The sequence below is a fragment of the Agelaius phoeniceus genome, chromosome Z (assembly GCF_051311805.1).
Source record: "Agelaius phoeniceus isolate bAgePho1 chromosome Z, bAgePho1.hap1, whole genome shotgun sequence".
In the NCBI taxonomy this organism is placed as follows: Eukaryota; Metazoa; Chordata; class Aves; order Passeriformes; family Icteridae; genus Agelaius; species Agelaius phoeniceus.
In genome coordinates, this window is record NC_135303.1 from 60659053 (window position 1) to 60683176 (window position 24124).

Here is a 24124-nt window from a genome sequence, read left to right on the forward strand (position 1 = left end):
CAACCTCCCTGCCCTGGAGAGGGATGCCTTCCACTGGACCAGGCTGTTTAGAGCCCCATCCAGTCTGGTCTTGAATGCTTCCAGAGATGGGGCATCCACAGCTTCTCTGGGAAACCAGTTCCAGTGTCTAACTGCCCTCACAGTAAAGAGTTTCTTGCTAACATCTATGGTAAGTCTCCTTTCTCAGTTCATTCCCCCTTGTCCTGTCACTATGTGCTCTTGTAAATAGTCTCTTTCTTTTAAGCTCCCTTCAGATAGGCCACAATTAGGTGACCTCAAAGCCTTCTCTTCTTGAGGCCTACTAATCCCAATTCTCTCAGCCTTTCTTCGTACAACAGGTGTCCCATCCCTCTAATCAACTTGATCCTTCTCTGGACATGCTCCAACTTCATGTCCCCTCCTGTGCTGGGGACCCAAGAGCTGGACACAGAACTCCAGGTGGGTCCCAGAGACTGAAATGTTATAATTCATGGCTCAAACATTGTTATAAAGATTTTTGCCCATTATGGCGAAATTGTATAACAAAGCTGCAGCACCAAAGCCCACCCTGAATGGGTCTCCTGACTGAAACCCTGAACTGTCAGTTAAACTGCCTAAGGCTATTCAAGATAAGAAAAGTGACACTACTGTTCAAAGCATCTCATGCTTAGGAAGTAATGGATAAGGCTAGGAGAGCTTTCACAGAAGCACCAAGCCCAGCAGCTTCAGGATGGAGGTCACAGCTCCAGGCTTATCTGTCGCTAGGTTTGCACAGACACCCCACCAGGGAGAAGGAGGGTTTTGGCTGCATGTGAAAACCTCTGGTCAGAGGCAGTGAGCATCCATCCTCTGCTGTGCACATCTACACGACATTCATGTGAGGGGTAACTGAGGGTCTGTCATGGCCCATCAAAGGCCCTCCTAAAGGGTTCCCTAGACCCTGCACCAGAGCATTGCATGTGATGCAAAATAATACAACTGATCCAAAGTCAAACCTGGCCATGGCTCTTCTTGAGAGACAACTCTCCATACTGGATTGACTTACTGATGCAGAGGGAAATTCCTCCACCACTCCTTCCTCCCCTGTACATTCTGAACAGCCTGTAGCCATCCGCAGCTGTACTACAGAAAGTTATTTCATGGGATTCATCCCACCAACTTTCAGTAATGGCAACAAGGTCGTAACTTTCTAGAAGCACAATGGCTTCCAACTCCAGCTTATTGCCCATGCTGTGAGGATTGGTATAAAGGCACCTCAGCTGGAATGTCTGCAGTGCCACCTTCCTAGAGCTGCACCCCTTAATTCTTTTCAGATACTTCCCTGGTGTTTCTCTGTTGGCTCCTCTTACCTCAGGAGTGTCTGGCTCATCTCTGTAAGATGGCAGGTGCGCTCCAGCACAGTTCAGACTCTGAGGGCCCTTGCCAGCACCCTGTCTCTCTAACCTTTGCCTCTCATCCTACAGCTTGCCAGGGACAAGACTGATATTGTCCCCCTCTCCCATCAAGTCTAGTTTAAAGCTCTGCCAGTGAGCCCCGCTAGTTCCCAAGCAGTCTCTCCTCCTTTGCTGAGGAAAGTGAGTCCCATCTCATGTCAGCACATCCAGTACTGTGTGGGCCTTTCCATTTTTAAAAATTAGCTCAGTTGGTTAGAGCATAGTGCTGATAACACTATGGTCAAGGGTTTGATCCCCATACAGGCCATTTGCCTAAGAGTTGGACTTAATGATACTTTTGAGTACCTTTCTAGTCAGAATATTCTGTGTGATTTTGTGTATTCTGTGCTCTCCAAACAGACTGGGCTTTGTAAACTGTCAGTGTCACAGCAGATTTCCCATAAACATGATCATGGCTTGATCTTTGTGCTCCTGGGGTCTTCCTAACCTAAGAATCTACACAAATTTCAATGGCAATTACTTTCCAGTAATGCCCACAATTATGCTGTTATGTACAGGTGGTATTGCTCTGCCAGTGCAATCAGGCCAAGTACCCATCTTTACCTCTGCCCACAATCCATTCTGTCCAGCCCATGGGCACAGCAACAAGAGGAAAAAAAATATCAGTGTCTGAGCCTCCGAATTGCCACCTACCGTAGAATCCTTTTAACCCCTCAGGGAAATCCTGAGGGCCTTGCTCTGGAAGAATATACCATAGAGTCTCCACCTTGGCTGAAAGAAAAGGCTTCCCCATGGAGCCTTGCAACACCGATCCACCCCAGTTTGCCTTCCCCATATGTCCCAAATTCTCGTAGTTTCTCCTTTCTCTGTTTCCTCATAGGTTGTGGTATCCCTAGTGGGCAGCCCTGTCTTCCCTGTAGGCCAATGCCCTTTGTCCTGCCCCTTGTGCTGCCCCTGTGCCCTCAGACCACTGACCCCTACTTAACCTTGTGCACACATGGCCTAGTCTTTTGTGGCTGATTTCTCCTTTGAGATGCTGGAATAAACCTTAGCTGGAATTTATCATACAAAAGGCCCTTCTGCCTCTCTTCACTGAGGTAGCCATGGTGAGTGGGGTGTATGGACTTGACTGCCTTGCCTGAATGTCTACCCAAGCAGCTTTTCCACAGGAGATGCTTATTGGGAAATAGGTAGCAGCATCCACCATCTAAACCCCCACACAGCTACAACCAACTACTCCACATCTCTCTCCCAAGGCCGGATCAGCATTGTCCATGTCCTACACAAATGCCTACAGCTTCTCCAATTGCTCCTTAAATGTCTGTCTTCATGAAGAGATAGAGATACCGACCCTCCACAGTCTACTCCTGTTTCCTGCACCTATCCTCTCCTAATGCCCTGACTCTTTGCACACTTCCTTCTACATACTTGCATCACATTCATATCTATTTCACATTGGTTTTTAAGGCTAAGTCTCTTTCTCCATACATGCCTTTTGCTTTTTCCAATTGCTGGTAATCCTCATCGGTACACTCTGAAGGAAAGGATTTCTTCCTGTCTTAAAGGATTTTTTCAGAATGATTTTGGGTTTTTTCTTTTTAATGAGGTGATGTCTTATTGTATTATATTTGGCTCCTGATCCACACTAGTCCTTCACTTCTTGTACTAAGAACTCCTTTCCCAGTTATTCTGCATTTGGCACTGTCAATAATAACTATACAGATTCAATACATTGTTCTTGGTTTTGGTTCTTGGACTTTTTTCACAATTCAGCCAACCACCTTTGAATTTCAGACTTCTTTCTTAAGGTATCCACAAATATTCCAAGACTTTATCAGTAACTTTTATGTGTGCACTGCTGAGCAATTAACAGAAGGTGACCCAAGAAGAACTCTGCTGAAGTGCATTTTATACCTTTTTCTTATTTTATAATGGAACATCTACGACAGCTCAGGAATAGCTATTCAAACAATTTTACACAAATCCACAGACAGAACTTCTATCAAAAACAGATTTTCTAGCATTTTTATAATAATGTCCTGTCAAACCATGCTAAAATGCTTATGTGTCAAAATCTAACAGTTCCGTTTCTTCTATAGCCACATGGACAGAAAATACCCCGTTGTAGAAGAAAACTAAATTAGGTAGACACAACTTGTTTTTAACCAACACCTACTCATCTCCTCACTACATGCTGGAAGTTTACAAACAGGTTTTTATGGTTCCTGAGTTTGTGACATGGAAGTCACCTCCTTCAAACTGCAGTCTTTCTCAGCTTGCACTGTGTTTAACTGACAGCCTGGAGCACAGCAATACAAGCCATTGCCAAACAACCTCTTGGGGGAGTTTCTCCCTTGTAAGTTTGGAGGAAAATGTTGATCTCTGTGTGTTACACAAGAAAGTAATTCCTCTATCTCTGGAACAGAAGCATGTGAAATTCCTTCCATATATAAGGAGCTCCAGATGCTGTAGCTGGTACAAACCACAGGAAAAGTGAATCCAGAACCTGAGCATTGCTTAGATTTCCTTACTGGGTAAATTGTCTATTATTTTAACAATAGCTTGTCTCAGAGGCCTGGCTTTTTTACCTGAAGATCTTTTGCACAGTTAGTAGAAAATTACCTGCAAGGCTCTTGCCTTTGTCAGATTTGGACAAAATAAGCACGGAGCTCTGAAGCTATCAGGGAAGTGTAGTGGTATGATGATGTTCCTCTTGTCTCCATGGGAAACCATGTCCATAAATTCCACATAAGAGCAGACTGAGTGACACAACAATGTACGAACCAACCCACCAGCTGTTTTTGAATTTTTAGCAGCCACAGACATTAATTCTGAGTGAGTAACATTCTTGAATTACAGCTATGCTTTCACACAACAGTTATTTCTATCTTGATTATAATTGCTTATGAGGACCATGAATGTCTCAAAAATTGTCTTTTAAATGATGTGAGAGGAACCATGGTAAAAGGGAAGCAGGAGGGGAAGGGAGGTGCAAGGCTACTATGTAGCCACAATATCACTCCCTTAAATTCAAAGTGCAATCTTAGGTAACACTAAAGAGCCCCGCTTTGTTCTCCTAGATGTACACACTCTGACCCAGTTTTGTCTATTTGTGGAAATACAGGCCACTCATTTTTAACCATTTATTGCTACTTGTCTTCATTGATTCACAGGCTTGCAGTTTTCAAATATTTGTACTAGCTGCAAAAAACAGTTTGATACACAAACTAATCACTATCTCACTAATTAATGATCTTCAATCTAATGTAGTCTCCCCCTTCCTCACTGAGTCAGAATTGCTGATAACTGTAAGGAAACAATTATCCTTATAGTTCAAGGCATTATACTGGCAGCTGAATTCTTCTCCACAAACATGATGCCTGAAAAAGCAAATAATATTTGCTCCAAATACAGTTTAATGTTGCAAAGTATTACATGTTTTCCACAAACATTTAGTATACAGACTTAAATGGAGACGGGAGAAACCCCCAATCCTACACCAGTCCTTACACAGTACTTCTTGAGTTGTTAATGACTGCGAATTGGGTGTTTGCTACCACTGAAAACTAACATCCTTTTGTAAAAAAACTTAAGTTCAACATTAAAGGAATGATGGATATCACATGTCAATATTTACAATACACTCAACACAGCATTACATCCCACGAAATAGACTAAAATACCAACTGAAGCTAAACACCAGGAACTAACTCACTTCCTGCTGGCATGGAAAGAAAACATTCTGGGCCTTTAAAACCTGCAGGTGCATACAAATCGCTTTATACTGCAATGTAATACAGCTCCTTGTGCATTCTCTATCAATCTGTACAATCCAGTGCACAAACCCTTCTGTATGTCAATCATATACTTCTTTGAGTACTAATATTATTGTGTAGGTGCAATCTGTAAAATTGTGAATCTTGTAAAAATTGCATGTTTTTTATTTTTTAAAATAAGTGTAGTTATATAGTTTCAGTTATATATGCTAATACTAATTAAATGTAAAGTGTGATAGCTAAATCTACAAGTGGTGAGCTGCTGCTACAGAAAAATACTCCAACCAGTTCTACAGTGAAACTTTGAACAACACAGTGACCTTTGTTCACAAAATCTCCCATAAAGGGTAAAATAACTAGATAATAAAAATACGGACGATTATTCTTGGCCTGTTATCTGCATTTATTTACTTCTTCAATAGCTGAATGCCCTACTGAGATTTTTTTAAATTACAAAATTACTTCTTTGTGAGTAGTCAGACTCTGCAGAGTAGAAGACAGCAACTGATAGCAGATTAACTAGAGCCCTTTGAGTCAGAGGTTGCTTTCAAGCAAAATATTAGGTAGAAAGGCTCCAATTTTTTGAATCGTACGCTATGTCTGCAGTTATTAGGTACCCAAGCAATACTGAAAATAACTCACTTACCATAACATAATAATTTAGCAAACACTATCAAAAAGTCTTACTCAAAGTAGGACCATGTTAGGCATCAGAAAACTTAGCTGGGTTCCAGCCAGCATCCTACCTGTATAAGGATCTAATAACAGAACTTTTGATACCTGAGAAGTGTTTGAAGCTGAGCATTTCTTAAATGGGGGAGAGGAAGGAAAAGGAAAAAATAGCTGTGTTTCAAAGAGTAACAAACATCACTACATACATTTTTATAAACAGGTTTCATACAAAAATTGTATCACCATATGTCAAAAAAAAGATGTTTCAAATCTACTACCAAGTGGTATAAATATAAACTGTTCCATTAGAAAAATTTTATGCTGCTTTTATGATTTTGCAGTCATCTGACAGTAGTCTACTCATCTATTTTGAAGGTCTCATGAAAAAGTCTTATCTCCCACTAACAATTTGCTTCAAGAGTATCAGCATACACCTTACTTCTATGCTTTCTAAGCATAAATTTTAATACAAAAGTTTTAAAGGTTTCAAAATGCTTGAAAATTAATTCAGCCCAAAGTTCTTGCTAAAAGCAACTTTCATAAAGATGACACAGTATAGAGTACATTTTTGCATTGATAAAAAACAAGTACAACGTAAGACGTGTAAACAAAAGAGAAAATCATATTTCATGATCTAATACTAAAAAAGGAAATAACACATTAATGAAAGTGTACATTCAAAGCCTTAACCCACTTAAGAGTTTTGATATCAGAGTTCTGAGGAATGTGAGTAGACCCTTTTTTCTCCAAAACTGCAGCTATTAGCAGCTACAATTGCTCATACTTGAAAAACATGCCTAACTTTGCACCATTTTTTTAAACAGGCCTTGTATTAATTGCTTGCAAGACCTACAGTCTTTCCTACAGTCATTCCTGAACCTCAACACTTAAGATTATTTTAAGTTAATAATCTTAAAACTAAATGGACCTAGACACCCCCAATCTTTACAAAATGGATTGAAAAAACCTGGAAAATCTGAATCTTTTGCAAGAATGCAAGATTCAATATTACATCTCACTGCTCACTGAAATCTAGGTCTTCAGCTTGGTTTTTAAGCAGTTATCTACTTTTTTCCCAAGTATAACTAGCAGAGCTCTGGACTATTTTTGACATCACTTGTAATGCATTGGTGAGAAGTCAGCTCTTAAATTAGATGTGCATCTAGCAATCTAGGAGTTTTTATAGTTTAATCACACTGTCAGTCAATGCTGACCTGAGATCATACTGAAGGTAATGTTCACACTTCTGTGAGCACTTCAATGCCAAATTCAAGACCAAACATGTCTCAAGAGGTAGAGAGGGATTCTGTGACATTTCTGCAAGAAGGAAATATGCAGCATACAAGTATTCACAGGACAGTGGAAAATACAATAAAATCCTCAAACTTCTACATAGTTTTAGGGACTTCTGTTAGCTCCCTCTGCATTTACACTGCCTAATTGCACTTACATAGTAATCCAGCTGCAAACACTCATATCCTGCTGTACTTGAGGAAGCAACCATGTATTCTGTGATCCAAAGTGATGCACAGCCTGGTTTCCACACAGCCTGGGGTGCACCAGGCTGGGAATAGCATGGGCTTCGAGCACACTCTTGTGGCCAAGTGTAAGCGCAGCAAAATCAGAGCTAAGAAGGACACAGGATGGCATGTAGGCATCTTGGACTACCTTCTTTCGCAAAGGAAGTTACAAAAGAAGTCGATCAAGCACCAAAGGTGACCTACTACAAAAAGATCATTCTTTGACCCTGGTATTTGAAAAGAGCTTTTATCAAGAGAAATGCTACATCAAAAACACAGTGCAAAAAACAAAGAAGCCATTTTGTTACTTTAGTGTTCAAGTGCCCCCATGTTCCTGGCTTCCTCTCTCTTCTTCAGAGAGGAATGAACACACTTCCCTCCTCTTCCTATGACACTTGAAGTGCTGCCTATCTCAGGAAGAAAAGAAAATACAACACTAGTCATTTATCATTATATAAATATTGTCTGTGCTGGAATATAAGCTGAAAATCCATCCCCATTCCATGGCCTCCAAGTTCATGTAATCTTCACAGATGTTCTTTTGTGTGCGCAGAGGAGGGTGACGTAGGGAACTCCAATGAATGCCCACCTTTCACTGGGCCAGAACTTTATGACAGGGCCCTGCTCAGGGATCTCAGAGGCAGCATCAAAGTAAGCAAAGCAGACACATCCTAGATATGCCGCAAGGCAAATCAAAATGTGCCTGAGAATAGCCACCCACACACCAAGATAGGACAAAGAAAAGGAAAGAAAAAAATAATCAGTAACATAAATTCAGTAAAGTAATCAACTGTATCACCATACTTTAAAATCAGTCAGTCCTTCAGCATCTTCTCACAAGCCCCCCATAGGATTGTTGTCTGTCCTTTGCATGGAGGCAAAGAATATTTGGAAAAGAAAACCAAAAAACTGTAGTTTATCCCTGGTCTAAACAGGCTCCAGTTTTTTGGCCTCTCTGCACCCGTGATATTTGTGCAGAAATGCTGAGATATGGCACCTCAAGTAAGCAACCATGATTTGCTGGGTGGTAAAAGAGAAAAGGCATCAAAGCCCTTTACCGCTTCTCCACTTCACCATCATTAATTAATCACTAATCCTCATTCATCATGAGGATTACCATCATTATCAATGACAGTTTAAGTTTTCATAGTCACAGCTATGGTTTTTAGTAACCAGGATGGCAAGGAATTCAGTTACAATTAATGAACGTAGTGGCTTAAAAATACGACCAGGCCTAAATCTGCCACCCTGAATAGCACAAGACTTGTTCTGGGCTTATAAAATCTTACTATGTATTCTGTCTAGAGCTAACCAGAAATAGCCACAAGCAGCACAAAAGGGTAATGTGGTGAGAATGGATCACATTTGAATCAAATTCTGGACTTTATACACACCACTTACCATACACAGTGCAAATAGGGAAAGTTAAATGAGGACCAGATCTCACAAAACGCTTTGTCACTGATCCAGCAGAAAAGAGCTAGCATCCACCAAAGACCTGAAAAGAGACCCAGTTTGTATACACGCAGGTTTTCACACCTAAGGAGAAAAACATAAATAAACATTTATAAAACAATGTCAGACATGCATCACTAAAATGATTCCACCATAAATGTACTTAAAAGATTATCTTCATTTACAGTCTGGCTCTGATGCAAGGCAGAGATGATGTAACAAAACAAACCTTTTTATCAGTAGCTATGTTTTAAGACACATTATTGTCTTAAATACCAGTGTATCAATGGTCAGCAAACATCAAACTATCCTATACCTAAGAAGGGGTGTAACTAGTGATTAGCTACATATGCTGTTCATTAACCACCAGCCATGCAGCAAATGCTCAGATTTGCTCATATTTGTTACTGTATAAAGACTTCTGTTAATGCTAAGGCATTTGTATTCTTCAGTGAGAGGTACTACTGTTCCTAACAGCATTAAACCATGAACCTAAGCAGATAGGCACATGAATCAATTTTGTTTATCTGATGGATAAAACTAGACTACTGAGGTGGAGTACTTGTGTGTTCTGACAAAGGAAAGGGAGTGTGTATTGAGAATGAGGGTTTCCTGGACATATCTGAAGGAGATAAACACATGCAACTGCATGTCTTTTAAGAGGGTTTGAGGGTTAAGAGGGATAAGAGGTTTGGCCTCAACCTTAAGGTCTTTTAGTCAGGACCTGACTACCTGAATTCCAAGAGGAAAAGGCAATTAACCTGCGTGGTTCAAAGAATTCAAGGCTGCAAAGGAAAACTGGAGATTTACTTCCCAGTACAAGATCAGCCATAGCAAAAGTACAGACTGTAAAGACAGGTTTGCTCAGTACCACCATCACATACTGCAAATTACTTTTATAAACTTAAGACAATATTGTAGAGTGTTCTGCAAAGGACTACCTTAAGGTGGAAAGATCACAACAAGAAGAGCACAGCCTGCTGATCTCTGTAATACTCCTGGGTTTTCTGAGATCACCCATCACGGAGTTTTCAGTTTCTGCAGTAATTGTGCTTCAGATGGGTGAGGACATGCTTGCTGAGGAAGCAGGAGACTGCTTCTACTACAATGAAGAGATGTAATGCAAAGAGCACCTGGACATGTAGCCTTTCTTTTATTTCTCAACAGACATGGACACTGATAAGAACTAAAATAGAACTTGTTAGCTGAGGGTCTAAAAGACACATTCATGCTGATCCTGATCCTATCCTACTCTATTCTGAAAGATAATGGATCCCACAAATCTTCCGCTTCCATTTCCCTTTCATCTACACTGCACAATGTTCTCTGCTTAACAAAACAGTTATTCAAATTTCAATATTTCTGCAAACACTTGTGAGATCCAGTCATTTTCTATTTAAGGGACACTTAAATACACACTTTCAGCAGCATTATCTTCTGATATCTTGAAACCTGCAAAAAAGCATTCCAGCTTTTCTTCCAAACAGTGCAATGTTGTTTAATTGAATTTTACACAGATATCTCCCTTTCTATCCTAAGGAATATTTAAACTTTTAACTAGCTTAACCTTTTAGTCAAGGGAATAAAGAAACCAGCAATAATGAAGCAAGGCTCCCCCCAGAGAAGATTTCTAGTAGAAGAATCAAATAATAATGGTCAGACCAGAAACTACAGTAAATCTTCACTACTCAAGGCTCAGAAGTCAGCTAAGCAACAATATTCTAGCCACCATCTGCACATGGAAGACATTATCTCCCTAAATAGTTACTAATTTGATGACATTATAATCTCAATGGCTCGGAGTAGGCAAATCAAAGGATACACAACCACCTTTCCACTGATATCATCTTCTAGTACAGCTTTTTCTTTTTAGATACACAGGAACGAACTTGTTGTGACAGAAATGAGAATAAAGTTTAACAATTTCTTTGTCTTTCAAGGACACTTGACTACCTTTCAGTCTTTTGATCACCTCCTACCCACAATACTTCCCAGCCACACACTCGACCTTACCAGGCCCACATCTAAGAACTTAATGCTCTTTTGCGACAATATTATCTTCTCATCAAACACAAACATAAAGCAAAAAATTTTCATTTGAAAACTCAGTAGTTTTGATTCCCCAGAATTCTGTAGAAAACTGACACAGCCTAGAATAGGAAAAACAACAAGGACTTTTGGCCTAAAATACCAAAAACTTCAGCACGGAACAGAAGCAACTTTTCTTCCCCAAATACCTATTTCACAGAAAAATTTCCATTGCAGTCCACCAGACTTGGATGTGAAGTCCCCTCCTGGCTATGGTAGCACAGAATGGAAAAATAGCAAATCTTTTAAGTAATGGTTAGATTTTCCTCCTGCAGAAGGGGATGAGATGACTCCTTACCTCCCAGTTTACAAGAATGCAACCCTTTAAATTTCAAAAGGATCAGCATAGCTTAAAAGAAAAGCTTTTTATTTGTCTTTTGCACTTACAAATACATCCACAAATATCAGTGGTATTAAAACATTCCAATGCACAGCCAGAGAAGGCCCTATGTCACTTCTCGTCCCTTTTTATTCACCAATTGGAAAAGAAGGTCTATCTCTGTCCTTAGTTTTCTCCCTAAAAAAAACATGACCAGGAAACTCCAGACATTTTAGTAATATATGACTGTCCTGGGGTGGATTTGTGATGCTAGATTTCCTCCCAAACCAGGACAATGACCCTGCAGAAAGAGTTTAAAAAAACAAATACTGATAGGCATACCAATTCCTAGATGTGAAACAACAGTACTCAAACTTAGGAGACACTAACTTGTGCTTTCAAGTTTCTCAGGAGCTCATGCCTGGAAAACTGATACAGAACTGACAGAGAATTCACAGATTATCCTGTGCCACAACCAGATGTCCCTTTGCCCTGTCAGTAGTTCTTTGTGCCATCATCAAAATGAGACATCACCAATATTGTTCCACTACTGACCTTGTCCACAACTAACCTGTGTGCTGTTTCCAAGTGTCTTTGACCACAGAAATACACAGAAGGATGCCTAAAGAGAAACGACTCATGAACACCTTTACAAAACATTGTTTGGAGAGGCTTCCATCGTATAGCAGTGGCAGATCATTACAGGGTAACGTAGCAAACAGGAAAGTCTCTATTCTAACAGACACAATTAGAATGAAGACATTTTGTTCTAACTCGTTTTGATGGACATATGCAACTGTAAGTTGTAAAATTTTTCTCAGACAGTGGAGAAGAGGTGAAAAAAACCAAGTTCAAATGCTAGTACTCTGGTCCTTTTCACAGTGGAAAAAAAGGTCTCTGGACAGCTGCTGGTATCACTGTAACAGAACAACTCTCTAAAATGTGGAAATCAGTCTCGGGTTCTTCTCTATTTGCATTCTGGTTTTATGATTTCTACAGCCTTGACTGACACCTATCCTCCAAAATGTAGTGATTAGCCTTCTCTTTGTAACTCTGACTCCATCACATTATTCATATCAGATGACAAAGTCATGCAAGACTTACAGTACAACTTTGGGAGTTGGAATATCTTCCACATGTGCTTGGGCCTTGCTCCCACTAGCATCCAGACTGCAACCATGCCATCACCTCACCCTTATGCAGAATATATAGTAAAAATGCTGTTGATAAAACAAAACCCAGGCCCTAATCTCCCAATGAATAAACAAATTTGAGTTAAATTAGGTTACAGCAAGAGGTATGTTGCAAGAACACACAGAAAATATCTGACCTACTATAAAGTCCTAGGGAAAAGAAATCCTTGTCAAAAAAATGTCTAAACTGCCAAGAATATTTATACTAGATTTGCTCTTGCTTGTGGTAGAAGCATTTCTGATCTGCTGTGACATGCACTGAAGCCATATATAGTATATCATCTCACAGTGTCCTAAGGATCTGAGAAGGCAATGCTGCCTGCATTCTGGAGAGTTGCACTTACCTCTTCAACTCAGCAATGAGCAAAGCTGTGCAGGGAACTCCCAGCGTCATTAGCGAGATGTTGTTAATGGCAGGCTTAATGAAGGCCAGGCAGGTGGTAACTCCAGACAGGACACCCACAGCAGCTTTAAATCGGCTCCTGAGTAGAGTTTATATGAGCAGAAAAACTTCCTTTAATTCAAAACTTTAAATTACTAAACTCAGAAATTTCAACATTATTAAAATAAGGTAACAAAACTGAGGTCTACCTCTGTGCATAGCACTGTACTTCTTTGAAAATGTTCTGTCTCATCATTCTTCAGGCTCTTAACATGGATTTTTAGGGTATTTTCTTATTGTTAATGCCTCAACTTCTACAGCTATGTCACAATACACTTAACTTTCCTTTATCTTTTTAGAGCCTTCAAAGACACTGAACCTTACATGCTAAATTGGAACATTTCCTTAATCAAATTCAACAGTAGGTGAGAAATTCCCAGACTTTTTTACAAAACCAAGATCTGGTATATTCTTAGCAAATATGAAATCACTATTGCACCCTACATAGACAGCCTGACAACTTTTAAATTAAATATATGTTAACTGTTGTTTAAACTCCAGGTCTGCACTTCAAACAACCCACTTCCAGTCTATGGCTGAGAAAGAGGATCACCACGCTGCCTTTTAACTATTGGCTCACAGCTCTTTAAAATTGCTGTCCAAGGATGGCCTTCTATGTTTGAAGTAGGGTCTCAATATATTTGTACAGTACCGTTCCATGGCCACAAGTGCTAGGCTCATTTCATTTGCCTTTTGCTTTAAAGTTTTTCATTCTGCTGGAAAGCAACAAGCTATTTAAGTAGGAAGTTCTGATTTGACATGAATGTCTCAATGAATAAATACATCACAAATTGATCATCATAGATAACATTTTCAGCAGTGAAAATTCAAAGTGTGATGAGGATGATCAAAGTGAACAGTACAGCTGTGAGCACACGATACACATAATACTAGAGGATTAGTCAGGCAAAGCAAAAAACTTGAAAGTATTAACCAAACCTGTTCTAGGTTAGGGCTTTGTCTTGGGTTATAATGTAAAGTATGCATTCTATCACCACCAATAGCACCTTCTGATGAGCTGTTAATGGTCAGTTGTTTCCAACAGCTGCCCAATGCACACTCAGCCTAAAGCAGAGTCATCTCCGCTCATGGACCATCAAGGACTCCCCAGAATGAGCCACAGAATTACATCATCCCATTGTAAGATATCCACTCTGAGGGGAGAACTTAACATTCCTACCTGTATATAATCTGGGACCTGGGACACCACGATACCACCACAGGATTCCCAGGGGACAAGAGCTCTCAATGACAACCACTGGACCTCCAAAGAAGAACCAGACCTTTCTACAGGATCACTGCTTTGACAAGATCACATCCCTCACTCCAATGGGACAGCTATCACCACCCTGACCAACAGGGTCATACTCTGACTTTGTCAGTTTAAGCCAGTGTTTCTGTACTATTGCCCTTATTGCAAATTTTTCCTATTAAATTGTACTTCTTACTTGGAATCCCTCACAACATGTTTGTGTGGAGTTAATTCCTTTGGCTGGTTTGCCTTCAAACTAGCACAGGTTTGTTGCCCAGAGTGTCTGCATACTTCAGAAAGGAATCAAGACCTTCCCTAAAAAGTAACTGTTTTGACACATTCTCTGAGAAGTGAAAGGATATGATAGGATCTTTCATATCAGTATTTACAATTTTAACACAAAGTTAAACAGAAACAGTATTTTACCCCAAAAGTGTTGTTATTCCTTTACAAACCAATAGTTTACCGTCCTTGTCCATACTGTGAACCTACCCTGGAATATCAGAAGACACTAATTGGCAAAATGTAACCTCTAGGCATCTGAGAACTCATTTACAGAGTTTACATAAATTACACATAAATTTAGGACTCTGAATTCTTCACTTGGACTGAACATCTAAGAGTCACACCATAAACAAAGATACCACTAAAGCTTGTTAAGTTGATGATGTTCTGTAATAATATTATACTGTAATATACAGAAGGACTAAATTTACACCAATGCAAAAAAGCCACATAGAATCATAGAAGATGCTGAGTTGGAAGGCACCCAGCAGGATAACACCTCCAGTTCCTAGCCCTGCACAGCACCATCCCCAAGAGTCCCACCATATACCTGAGAGCACTATCCAAACACTTCTTGAACTGTCAGGCTGGTGCTGTGACCACTTCCCTTGGGAGCTGTTCCAGTGCCCAACCACTCTCTGGGGTGAAAAACCTTTTCCTGATATTCCACCTAAACCGCCCCTGACTCAGCTTCAGGCCATTCCCTCAGGTCCTGTCACAGGTCACCACGGAAGGCGGACTGGCTCCTGCCCCTTCTCTTTCCCTCACTAGGGTGTTGAAGACTACAGTGAAGTCTCCCCTCAATCTTGTCTTCACCAAACTGAACGAACCAAGTGACTTCAGCCACTTCTCACACAGCTTCCCCTCAAGGCCCTTCACCATCCTTGTTACCTTCCTTTGGATGCTCTCTAATATTTTAATGTTTTTCTTATATTGCAGTGCCCAAACCAGTCCCCAGCACTTGAGGTGAGGCTGCCCCAGCTCAGAGCAGAGCAGGACAATCCCCTCCCTTGCCCAGCTGTGATGCTGTGCCTGATGCCCCCCAGGACAGGGTTGGCCCTCCTGGCTGCCAGGGCACTGCTGACCCATGTTCAACTTGCCAGGACCCCCAGGTCCCTTTCCATGGCACTGCTTACAGCATTTCATTCCCAGTCTGTCCATACATCCAGGATTGCCCCATCTCAGAATCAAGCAATTTCTCTTGCTGAACTTCACCTGGTTGGTGATTGCTGTCATTTGTTGAGGCCTCTCTGCCCTCAAGGAATTTAACAGCTCCTCCCAATTTAGTGTGGTCATGAAACTTACTTAGTCTTGTGTCAAAGTCCAAGTCATTTATGATGATGTTGAAGAGAAGTGGGCCATGCACATAGGCTGTATACAGTAATTATAGGTACACTGTACCCAGTGCAAACTATTTTGAGGTATAGTCAGTCTAGGCACCAAACTTCTCTCCATGCATTAGCAACTTCTAATCTGGCATATTGTCAAGAATAAACCAACCAACCAAAACCCCCAACAATCAAACAAACAAATAAAAATTTCGGGCAGAGAGTAACACTGTAAGAAGGCAAAAGGCAACAGTCTTAGCAATCTTCAGAGAGAACAACACTGATGCTGCAATTCAAGCCTCTCCATTACCTCAACTTCTTTACTGCATAAAAGAGCAACACAATGGTTTTATTGTGGGGGAGGGGCAAACCACAACCAAATGGTTTAAACTGGCTATAAAGTACTTTTTTATACCTACAAGAAAAAGAAAAAAATCCCTTTACAACAATAGGTTTCTAAAGAAACACTCAGCCTTTGAATATCAAAACAGCATTCTTAATCACCATTTTAAAAATTCAGATGAACATTAGCCGACTTCCATAGGTTCACTTGTATATATCCTTCAGGATATACAAAAGGAAGAAGTAAACTATGGCTTCTCCTACGTTAGCTGTAAGCTATATAAACTCATCATAAAAGTCTCCCTAGAATCAACAAGAACAGACATTTCTAGAGGCATGTTATCTCATCTAATCACCTGAAGTTACAGGAAACAAATCCCACTACCAGCAACTGCTGACTCAGGAATTATTAACAAAATGGGCTGAATGAGATACAAGCAACTGGAAGACAATGGAGAGAGAAAAAATAGCAGTGACAGTGGTAAGACCGATAACTTGGTGCAATTATGTGCAGATTTAAGCGTTAGCACAGGAAGTTCAAAAAACATGAAAGTGCACATGTATCATTGTACGATTACCTGTCATTGCGAAAAACTCTGGGTAGGTATCTCCTAGGGAACCACATGGCAAGAGCACACATCAGAACCCAGAGAATAGCCAGCTCATCCAGCATCTGGCCCAAGAAACTGAGGGTAGCATGAAAATAAACAGATCCAATTCCTGGACGAATGAATCAAGAGACAGTATTATGAACAGCTGCAGTACTGGAATAGACTGAAACACCCTGCTCATGCTCGGAACTTCACAGGAAATGGTAGCTACAGGAAATGGTCTACAAAAGGTTAGAAAAAACACCAACTTTATTAAGAGGCAATCCAAGCTATCATACTCTTGTTAATCATGAACAAAAGTACATTACAAAAGTAGATTACAAAAGTAGCAGCTAAAAATGTCAGCTCCTACTAGAAAAGATGTGCCTGAAGAAATACCACATGGAAAAGTATAAAGCAAAACCAATTAAGAAATAAATGCCAAATGCTGCTTTGGAATTTCCTCAATAGCACAAGAATGGGTAAGAAAAGAGAAAAAGCAGCAGTATCATGGATACTCTCTACCCATGATACTGATTTACAGGTGGAAAGTGTCACACTACCCCAGAGGGTTCAGATTATCCCCTTGAAGTGCCTCCAGGAATGAACAAACTTCAGAATCCCACATCTACATCTCTGGGCCTTCTCAGTACAAACTCTATTCCTCTCCTAAGTTGCACTGGCATTTCAGCTCTTATTTAAGCAATGAGGGTCAGCACTGTTGCAGAGTAAACCCAAACACAAGGAAAAAAAAAAAGTATGCAGGAAGGATTGGAAGGGAACAGAACTATGGTCAAATTTCCCATCAACCTCAGTTTGCAAAAGGCATTTTCCCTCCAGAAATTATGGCCGCTTTGGCTTTAAGCAATACAAGCAAATTATTCCATAGATGTCAGGACTGCTTTGTTTTAAAAAACAGTCAAGTACAAGAAGGAAAAACTGATGTCCTCTCTCAGTTCACACATGAGTTGGCAAATACAGAGGAATCAACTTACCAACCACGACTAGCAGAATCCATATTAAATATATTCCACTGTTGAAGCAGATTGCGTATTGACGGAACAAGCACATACATATGGGTGGTAAAATGAAAAACAAGATGTTGCTTATCTAGGAAAAAAAAACCAAACAGTCTCACAAAGACAGAAAATAAACAAATCTTAAATATCTTTAGGCTTTCTATAATAACATTTTGTCATTCAGTGAAGCCCCAGTTCAACAAATTATGACCCTCTATTTCTGCCTATGCTGAGCTGTTTTTGCAAAAGCATTGATTTATTTTGTTTAACATCATTAAATTAGTAACAGTATAAAAACTTTCAGCAAGGTAAGATGTGGCTATTCAAGTCACAACTCAAGTCAGTTCCCAAAGGAGTTTCATTGAGAATCTACATTCAAGACTGTGGCAATTCAGAAAGCATACAAGATCAAGCTATTGAGGACCAGTGACCTGTCCTCTCACTGGCTATCAAGCCTAGAATGGAAAAAGCACTAGAAGTACTGACACAAGACAGAGCTAGACAAGCTTTGTGGAAGTCAATTTATTGAGCAATAGTTATTGTCTGGAAGGTCTGAAATACAACACTAGGCTAAGAGTTAGAACCCTTTTTGTACAGGGTAAAGAGAGCCTGGAGCTTTAAGTCCTTTTATACTTCAATTTTTTCCCTTGGTTCTCCACTACAGAACATGACTGAAAACTAGTTATAGAAAGGTGGAAAGGCTATAATTAGGACCACTGCTAGGTGGTCTAATTTTTAAATTTAATACGCTTGATTTGAATAGAGACATGTTTTCTGGTTTTTCTTGCTTACAAACAATCTAAAGCATGATTCTGTAAATACTGGAAACAGTTTACTATCAATTAGCAGGAACTGTCATTGTAGGAGGAGCTGCCAGTGCTGAGAGCCAGCCATGGCACAGTAATTGAGCAGTTATGAAAAGACTCTATTGCTGCTTCACAATGGGCCAAAGGACAGGAGGAGTCTCCAGCCTCAGGTTTCTCATGTTTGCCTGCTGAGCCCAAGCACAAGAGAATATCACCCATGACAAAACTGCTTTGAAGATGATGTAGAAAATAATGCTGGGTCAACAACATTCCTTTGGGACAGATTTCCTCTTCACAGGTTACAAACTTGTGCCAACAATAATGAAAATTTATTGGAGAACTAGTTAAAGAATAACATAGGAATTTTTTCATTCAGCTACTGTTGTCAACCTCTTAACACAGTCTGAGAAAAGATTTTAAGAGGCAGATCAAGTTGTTTAAACTCATGTAAAGCAACCTACACATTCAACAAAACAGGTTCACCTGAGAAACTTTCATTCACAAAACACCCCACCCAGTCTCCATGCAGCAGAGACTGTCAGCAAAGTTGGGAATACAGTCATGGACCAGGATCCCAGTGCATGATGTCCTGGCACACACACAGAACAGGAAGACTTCCCTCACTCCAAAGCAGGTAGGAAGCATTTACAGTGACAGCAGGGATGATGGAATATGAGTGAGTCCTCTGGGGGCCTGGGAGTGCCCTATGCATTTTAGGCTTTTACATACAGTTAGGCTGAAGGGAGGTGTCAAGGGGCGAAAATAGGTGGTTATAAACCAAGTGGTTTGGAAGTAAACTTTTCCATCTCTACAGCTGAAACTGACCAGCAAACAAAATCAGAACAAGCAATCACAGCCTATCAAAATTTGGCTAGAAAGTCCTTATTCCACCTAGGAACAAGATGATGAAGGACATGCTAGATCTACTTACCACAGCTGTAGCAATGAAGATTTATGCAAGGGATTAGCCAACAAGGGAGCAGTTCTGTGCTATGGTAGTGCTCCTCTGGGAATGAACTCCCACTCATGCTAAGGTCCTGCCTGCAAACGCAAGAAATCCCTTGCAAACTGGAGCCTGAGCATGACTTGTACTCTTTGCACTGGTCCTCAGGAGGATTTCCTAACATCTCAGAAGCTGATATAATTGTAGTACTAAAAAATATTAAAGTATGGCTTCAGAAAGTACACTGCATGTGCATTTTTTAATATTAATACATAATTGGCCTCCATGATTTGGTAATGTGCAATTCAAATACTTTGATAATTACAGTAAGTGCAAAAATTTACATCAGTAGTTCAGAAGATTTCCTTTGGCATCTGCAAAAGGCAATGATTAGATGTTACAGTTAAGAAAAACAGGCAAGCAGTCCTGCAGTAACAGTCCATTCTTTTGGCTTCATACAATTCTGGACCTTTAGTTTTAATTTTCAGCTAATTAATTATATAATAGAAATTCAGGACATAAGCCTATAGGACAGCAAGAATAGGCTTGCTTAGATCATGATATCATACAACTTCAGTCACATCTGGCCACTGTCTTGACACAGATGTTTCCTGCAGTCCTCATGTATTTGTCACTATTGATCACATCTCCCAGAGAGCAGCTGCAGAATTCAACTACCACAGAAAAACCTACTGCACCATGTCCTTCTGAGCAGAAAGCAAAACTGGACTAAAGCAGCTGCCAGTAACATCAGAGGGTGTGTATCCTCCACATCCTGGTACCTAAACATGACATTCACATACAATAAAACTCTTCTGTGGTAAAAAAAGGATGTGGTGGGGAGAGTACAAATACTCTCACACTCTTAAGACTACCTCGTAACTTTTTAGAACTTTTATTTCCATGCCACCAGGGAGCAAAAGAAGAAGAATAAAACCCTCGCAATTCCCTCAGTAAATGGAAATTACAAGCATAACTAAATGCAACATATTGAATTGCTAGATACTGACTCTCCCAGGAAAAAATACTGTTTTCAGGTATTTAAAACATAAGCAATATCTTTTACTTTGTAAATACCTCTTGACAGAGAAAATTGTTTTGATCATTTGGAGACTTTTGTTATGGTGTGGAGTAGGGTTACACTGCATCAGAACACATTACTTTATTCATTTCAGAAGGAAAAAAAAGAAAAAAAAAGTACTGTTTTTATAACTATTTCTTCAATTTGAGCTACAGAGCGTTTTGTGGCCTCACTTAAGCTAGACAAAAATCATGTTAAATCTAGCTTGTGTATGTTTTAAAAAATTAGTTTGATCAATTTATACAAAACTTCCAAACAGTTTTCTCCTACAGATTTAATTCTGTTTAAGCCCCACTAGAATACATAATTAATTTTGTTTTGTTTTCTGTTTAAGCCCCACCAGAATACATAATTAATTTTTAAAAAAATACATAAGCAGCAGATAAGCTGTTCCAGTTTGTGCTTACATGAATATTGCATGAGACCTCAACCACAACTCTGACCTCAGCCATGGCATTTTAAAATGCGGATTAGCAAGGTTTTAATCTAAAGCTTAATGACCCAGATGCCAGATTCAGGTCTGCTGAAGAGAGCTTCCTGGAACTTCGAGGGAGTTTGAATCAGTCAGAACAAACCCACCCCAGAAGGAATATAATTTAGGCGCCACCTAAGGTACTTTTTAGAGTAGGGCCATAACTGTCCTGTAAGCATCTGGTTTTTTGAGGACACAGTTGCACAATCTCATCAATCCACTGCAACTCACTGTTTTAATTTTCAGAAGTTGCTAAAAGAGAAATCAAGCCATAACAATAACTTGGTATTGCTGAAGAGAGCCTAAACATGACTACTCTCAACACTGCCTCTTGTTCCCCTCCTCTTTCAGCGTACAGCTTACTGATTTGTACACAGCTGCCACAACACAGCAGGCTCTAGGGCAAACTTTCTTCTGTGTCTGTCCACCTGTCTGAAGCCTCAGTTATTCATCTGGACACAAAAGTGCAACTTCTAGCACTTTGGTAAGCTTCTATACTACTGCTAATCAGCTCAGTGCAGTGGTGTGATTTAATCCCACCCAGCAACTATGGACTGCCCAGCTGCTTGTTCACCCCCTTCAGAGCAGGATGGTGGAGAAAATCAGAAGAGTAAATGTGAAAAAACTTGTGGGGGATGAGATAAGAACAGTCCAATAGAGAAAATATAAACTCTTCACACAAACAAAGCGAAATAAGGAATTCATTCAGCACTCCTCATGGATAGGCAGGTGTTCTCCATCCCCAGCAAAGTAGGGCCCCTATCACACATAACAGTGATTTGCAAAGACAAATGGCCTAAAGGCCCCAACTGCTTCCTTCTCCTTCTTCCAGCTCTACATGCTGATCATGATGCCATATGGCCTGAGAAATCCAAAGAGTCAGTTGGAATCAGCTGTGCCAGCTGTGTCCCCTCCAAATGCTTTCTGCACCCCCAGCCCCCTTGCTAGTTGGGTGAGGTGAGGAGCAGAAAAGGCCTGAGTAAGCCCTGCTCAGAAGTAATGAAAACATGCCTGAGTCACCAACCCTGTTTCCAGCACAAAACATACCCCCATACCAGGGCCTATAAGGAAAATTCACTCTACCCCAGACTGAACCAGTGCATACAGTAGAAGGATACCCATCCCCCTGCATAGCTGGCTACAAAACACATTTGCTGTATTCAATATCTTGTTTATCCCGACCTTTTCCTCCCTTTGTTTTTGGTTCTTGCACAGTGACATCAGACACACAAAAAAAGCCGACAGTTTCCCTCACACACCCTCAAAATTCTTCAGTGGCATGGACCAGCCACCATCTTTAGGACTTTAGCAGCTAAGTACAAGAAGAAAACAAGCTAGCAATGTACACACTGCACCATGGAATTACTTGCTCTGCATGTCCAGAACCTCCTGGGATACACACTCCATCCAGGGAAGCCAGACACCTACTTCTTCCACTACGTGTTGGCAGTCAAAGAGACATGGCTTGAAAGGGAAACAGAGTTCAAACAAGGATGGAATTTGGGGGGGAAAAAAACACTGCCCACTTTAAAGTATAAAAGAGACAAAGCAGAAGCTCCAGCTCCTCATTTGTGCACACACTACCTCCTATAGAACAGAAAACAGACAGCATTTGCAGGTTTGCCCCTGTGATTCTCATGGAAGGGCAAACCACCCAAAAGCCCAATGGATTATCTTATTCTAGTGGATCTGTCACTGCCATTCTTTACATCAACAGGATGTCAGGAGCACTTCTCCCTTTCCAAGGTATGTGGTAAAGGGCAATCTGGCTCTGTTGCTCTGGCTGTTTTTGTAAGTTCTCTCCAGCAGCTGAGAGGTATTGGGAAGGTGTGAGAGGACTCGGAGGTAAACTATGACTAACTGGAAAGAAGCAACAATGACATTATTCCACTTTCTTCCATACTTCAGTTGCTCTCTGAAACAGGTATCTCTGCCGCTTCCAAAAATCCACTCCTGACTTCATCCTGCAACCTAAAGGCAAACTCTCCATGAAACCTTTGCCTTCTTGGAGTCAAACATGTCTGGGAGAAACCCAGTTTTGCCTCCAAACACCAAAGTACTTTTTAATCTTGACCCATCACTGCTATGCATGCCCATCAAGGCACTGACACCTGTTTGCGTAAATGGGTGATAGACCAGGGCAATCTAGCACCAAAAACTTGGTGCTTGGCCACCACAAGTCTCGACAAAGACAAGGACAGGGCCTGCTACACACTACTTACCGGTAGTAGCATGACTAGAAAATCTCCCCGTATACCTGAAAAACTAGGAAAAATTTCCTTAATTTTAGGCATGCCAGCGACCGGAGAAGAAAAAGAAATCGAAAGCCATAGAAGGGCATGCTACAATCCCACGAAAACTCCACAGGAAACGGAGCTGGCAGGCAGCAGGAGCGCCCCGGGCTGCAGCGGGTCCTGCCCGCCGCCGCACGCTCGCCCACCCGCAGCCCCCGGCGCCCAGGCAGCCGCCGCTCCCGTTCCGCCGGGCACCGCCACCGCCACCCACCGTGTTGTAGAACTCGGCGATGGCAGGCACGATGGTGTAGTTGTCCTCACACCAGTCCACCTCCGAGCTGCCGGCCCGCAGCGGGTCCCACCACAGCAACGCGCCCATCGCGCCCGCCCGGCCGCCGCTCCGGCCCTGCCCTGCCGTGCCCGGCAGCGCCGCGGGGCGGTGACCGCGGGGCGGTGACCGCGCTGCCGCCCGCGCCTCTCCGCCGCCCGCGCAAGGGGCGGGGCGGGGCGGGGCGGGGCGGGCCCGGGCCGGCCCTCCGCGGGCAGAGGTAGCGGGGCCCCGTTCCGCTTGGCTTTCCCGAGCCTGTCCCGAAGGTGCCGGGCGGTGCGAGCGCCAGTTCCCCGCTCCCTGGCGGCTTTGAGCAGCCAGCTGCTCCACAGGCGTGGGCAGCATGCCCGCCGCCCTTGTACGCTTAGAGATATCTCACAGAGAATCACAGAATTGTTATGTGTGGAATGGATCTCTGGAGAGGATCCAGTCCAACCTCTCTGCCAAGGCAGGATCACCTGAAGCAGGTGACACAGGAACACGTCCAGGTGGGTTTTGAGTGTCTCCACAGAGGGAGACTCCACAACCTCCCCAGGCAGCCGTTCCAGTGCTCTGCCACCCTCAGTGTAAAGAAATTCTTTATGTTAAGGTGAAACTTCCCGTGTT

At 41.5% G+C, this 24124-nt stretch overlaps 1 protein-coding gene across 2 annotated transcripts; it reads right to left on the reverse strand.

Moving 5' to 3' along the window:
* Window positions 1-4766: 4766 nt before the first annotated feature.
* ACER2 (alkaline ceramidase 2) lies at window positions 4767-23692 on the reverse strand. 2 transcript variants are annotated; one of them, XM_054651790.2, is made up of 6 exons: window positions 23462-23692; window positions 17631-17745; window positions 16624-16765; window positions 12741-12878; window positions 8743-8880; window positions 4767-8044 (listed from the first exon to the last, which is right to left on the reverse strand). In XM_054651790.2, the coding sequence occupies exons 1-6, from the start codon at window positions 23567-23569 to the stop codon at window positions 7858-7860; spliced, it is 828 nt and encodes a 275-aa protein (XP_054507765.1). In that variant the 5' UTR covers window positions 23570-23692; the 3' UTR covers window positions 4767-7857. The 2 variants fall into 2 exon arrangements, with proteins under 2 accessions (XP_054507765.1, XP_077027625.1); XM_077171510.1 differs by lacking the exon at window positions 23462-23692 and adding an exon at window positions 19392-23167.
* Between the last annotated feature and the right edge of the window lie 432 nt (window positions 23693-24124).

What these genes read in the sequence shown, in the direction of transcription:
- ACER2 (XM_054651790.2), bottom strand. Translation starts at nt 23,569, where the DNA reads ATGGGCGCGTTGCTGTGGTGGGACCCGCTGCGGGCCGGCAGCTCGGAG. An exon ending in AGAGTTTTTCGCAATGACAG is followed by an intron (nt 12,879 to 16,623) that starts GTAATCGTACAA and finishes AACTCTACTCAG; the next exon opens with GAGCCGATTTAAAGCTGCTG. An exon ending in CCCTATTTGCACTGTGTATG is followed by an intron (nt 8,045 to 8,742) that starts GTAAGTGGTGTG and finishes GGCTATTCTCAG; the next exon opens with GCACATTTTGATTTGCCTTG.